Below are 4,140 nucleotides of genomic sequence, written 5' to 3' on the forward strand. Positions count from 1 at the left end.
ATTGTTTTATTATTTATATAAATGTCACTTTTTATTTATTACTTATAGATTAATAGTTATAAATAATATTATTGAAATGCATAAATTTTAATTAGCAGTGAGTGTCGAATAAAAGTTTATTATTTGGTCAACGTTAAATTGATTGTGTATATAACAACCCTTAAATAATTAATACGTATAGTCAGACAGTAAACCCTAGGGTCATTTCAGTAATTTCAGAAGTCAAAAAGTGAGGGTTGTTATAGTTGATGTTGTTAGCTTGTTGCTTAGTGAACGTACGGTATGCTTAGTTTAGCTTGCCCTATACTTGGATGCTCCGGTATGCGCTATTTGATTATTTGTGTAGCGTGCCCATTTTATGCATATATATGTATGTAGTATATTCTCACTCACTAAGCGTTAGCTTACCCTCTCGTTGTTTACATTTTTTTTTTATAGATTGCATGGATGCGGTGGCTCCGGTAAGCGTGGGAATTAGTGGACTTGCATAGTTGCTTAGAAGACTTGCTTTTGGATTTGATTAGGATTGGGTAGCGTATCCCCAATCGCCATGCTCGGCTTTATTTTGTATTAAAAGTCATATGGTCGAAGTTTACATTTTGTACAAAAAGGGTAATTTGGGCATATGTGGGCCCGGTGTCGTATAACTCATTTTATTATTGAAACGTGTTCGTTTTAACTATTATTAAATGTTGTGAAAACCGTTTCGTCTAAAAATGTCGGGAAGCGAGAGATCTTTTTGCGGGAAAACGATATTTGGGACAGCAGGGTTTGGAGCGGCGCGCCCCTATATGGAGCGGCGCTCCATTTACCTGAAAAGCTGATCTTTGTTAAAAAAAAAAAAAAAAAAAAAAGTAAGCGTGTATTGGTTGGATAACGGGTTGGGTTGTTACAAAAATGCAATCAAAAAAACAAACGATCTATGAGACAATTTTTTCTTACGCTTTTGTTGATACTTATTTTTAACTGGTGCATGAGGCATTTTTTTCTTACGCTTTTGTTGATACTTATTTTTACTGGTGCATGAGGCAATTGTTAACCGTAACCGGTTCGCTCCGGTGATACAAGTTAACAAGACTGAAAGTATACGACTTATTTGTAAGTCATAAACTTTCAGTTATTATCCAAGTCCTATTTAAAGAATAATAATAATGCACGTAAGTATTTTAAATGATCCATCAGGTACACGTAGGATGCCACGCCAGCTAGTTTTTTATTCGGTTTATAAGTTCAGTGCGTTCATATTAATACACTTTTGAAAATATGACCTAAACTGATATTTTTTGAGTATATAACCTAAATTGAAACAAAACTGAAAGTATAAAGCGTATTTATAGCTGTAATCCTTATTTAAAATACTAGGGTGAAAAAACACTGAAAATCTCAGTCACCACTCCATATATATGCTCTTAATACCAGTAAAACAATAATAACCATTTCTAGAAATATCCCAAATTAATTAATGACGTTCAAAAATAAATAAAATAATGAGATAAAATTTCTTTATACTCTTAACTTATGCATGAACGACAAAATGATTGATAAAAGGTAAGATGTAGAACTAAAAAGTGAGCAAAAAGTATAATGTAATAGTTATATTTATTAAACTGTATTATTTTTATCTAATGACAATAGATTGAGACGGAAAAAATACTAGTGCATACACTAACATGGTTACCTCCTTCCGAATTTATGGTCTAATGTTTCTGATTTTGAATGTCTAACTTTAACTCTCTACTTTTAAAAACATATAGAATAGAATAATTAATCAAGTTCCTTTATGTATTCCGTAATTGATACATGACTGACACTTAACCGTAACCGATTCGCCCCGGTGATACAAGTTAACAAGACTGAAAGTATACGACTTATTTGTAAGTAAAAAACTTTCAGTTATTATCCAAGTCATATAATAATAATGCACGTGAGTATTTTAAACGGCCCATCAGGTACACGTAGGATGCCACGCCAGCTAGTTTTTTATTCGGTTTATAAGTTCAGTGCGTTCATATTAAAACACTTTTTGAAAATATGACCTAAACTGGTATTTTTTTGAGTATATAACCTAAATTGATATATTCATGGATGAAATCAACATGTAAATGTAAATGGTAAATGGTAAATGCATGTGTAATAGTAAATATGTAAGCATGTATCAGTATTTATTTGTATATGTATTTCGGGCGATAATTGATATAATCATGGATGAAACTTTTCATCCAGGTCTATATCCATATCCATTTAAGTTCATCCATATCCGTATCCATATCCATTAAGGTTCATCCATATCTATCACGAAGCGGATCGATCGAGTGAATATGCATTGAATACGGTGGCCATTGCCATCGTAGCCTATCATATTTGACTCAATAGTGAGAGTTAAGTCATGAATAATGTTAGACTTTTCCTTCTTGACATATTTAGTCACTACAATTCCAGTCTTCTTAAGCCAATAATTTGCATAACAAAACAAAATCCAAGTGGTTGCAAGACATGTTAATAAATCAATTAAGTAAATTATGCATTTTGAACTAGCTAGCCGGCTGCTTTGACTCCTTGTATATATATCTATAAATATCACACATTGATGAGCATGGTATCACAAACACTCACCAACAAAACAAAACATAAACATTCAATCTTATTCTTGTATCTCAAGTCTTTTTTGTTCATACATTTCTTGAAGAAACATGGGAGCAGGTGGTCGAATGTCGGATTCATCGAATCAAGAAAACGATCTCCTAAAACGTGTCCCGACCGATCCACCATTCTCACTAAGCGATCTCAAGAAAGCAATCCCTGCTCACTGTTTCGAACGATCTGTTATTCGTTCATCTTACTACGTTGTTCATGATCTCATCATTACTTACGTCTTCTACTACCTCGCAAACACATACATCCCTCTTATCCCCCCTCCTTTCGCTTACTTAGCGTGGCCGGTTTATTGGTTTTGTCAAGCAAGTATTCTCACCGGTTTATGGGTGATCGGTCACGAATGTGGTCATCATGCCTTTAGTGACTATCAGTTGATCGATGACATCGTTGGATTCGTTCTTCATTCTGCTCTTTTTACGCCATATTTCTCATGGAAATACAGCCATCGTAGTCATCACGCCAACACAAACTCACTCGATAACGATGAAGTTTACATTCCTAAACGTAAATCTAAAGTCATGATTTATTCCAAAATCCTCAACAATCCACCCGGTCGAGTTTTCACTTTGGTCTTCAGGTTAACTCTTGGCTTCCCTTTATACCTTTTAACCAATGTTTCCGGGAAGAAATACGAAAGGTTTGCGAACCATTTTGATCCGCTGAGTCCGATTTTCACTGAGCGCGAACGAATTCAAGTTCTCCTATCGGATCTTGGTATCATTGGTGTCTTTTATGCACTTAGGCTTCTTGTAGCAGCAAAAGGGTTGAGTTGGGTGATGTCTATGTATGTGATTCCTGTAATCGGTGTGCACGCTTTCTTCGTTTTGATCACTTATTTGCATCACACACATCTCTCGTTGCCTCATTATGATTCGACCGAATGGAAATGGATCAAGGGAGCTTTATCTACGATCGATAGAGATTTCGGTTTCTTGAATAGAGTCTTCCATGACGTAACACACACTCACGTGTTACATCACTTGATCTCGTACATTCCGCATTATCATGCGAAGGAAGCCAGGGATGCGATCAACCCGATTTTGGGTGAATATTACAAGATTGATAGGACTCCAATATTTAAAGCAATGTGGAGAGAGGCTAAGGAGTGCATGTATATTGAGCCAGATCAAGATAGCAAGAACCAAGGTGTATATTGGTACCATAAATTGTGAGAAATTTTTGGTTTCCTAATCCTATGCTACTATGCTAGTTGATTGCATTTATATAACATAGTTTGTTTGGTGTAATCTTACCTAGGTATAAATTCCGTTAATCTCAAGTTTGTTGAGAGCATATGTAATAATTGCAGTTAATCAATTAAGTTGATTTATTGTTATACTAGATTTTATGAGCCCGTGCGTTTCACGGAAGCTCTAAAAAATAGCTTTTGTAATTGTTAATACTTGTACAACATTGTTTTTTGTTGATAGCATGTTTATGACGAAACACTTTAGTAGTATACGTCTTGAAAGTGTAGAAATGTAA

At 34.7% G+C, this 4,140-nt stretch overlaps 1 protein-coding gene across 1 annotated transcript; it reads left to right on the forward strand.

Moving 5' to 3' along the window:
• The first annotated feature begins 2,608 nt into the window (after nt 1-2,608).
• Nucleotides 2,609-3,902, forward strand: LOC139851616 (delta(12) fatty acid desaturase DES8.11-like). The gene has a single exon (XM_071840709.1). It carries the CDS (start codon nt 2,691-2,693, stop codon nt 3,825-3,827), a length of 1,137 nt encoding a protein of 378 aa, XP_071696810.1. The 5' UTR covers nt 2,609-2,690; the 3' UTR covers nt 3,828-3,902.
• Nucleotides 3,903-4,140: the final 238 nt, after the last annotated feature.

The sequence above is a fragment of the Rutidosis leptorrhynchoides genome, chromosome 6 (assembly GCF_046630445.1).
Source record: "Rutidosis leptorrhynchoides isolate AG116_Rl617_1_P2 chromosome 6, CSIRO_AGI_Rlap_v1, whole genome shotgun sequence".
NCBI lineage: Eukaryota > Viridiplantae > Streptophyta > Magnoliopsida > Asterales > Asteraceae > Rutidosis > Rutidosis leptorrhynchoides.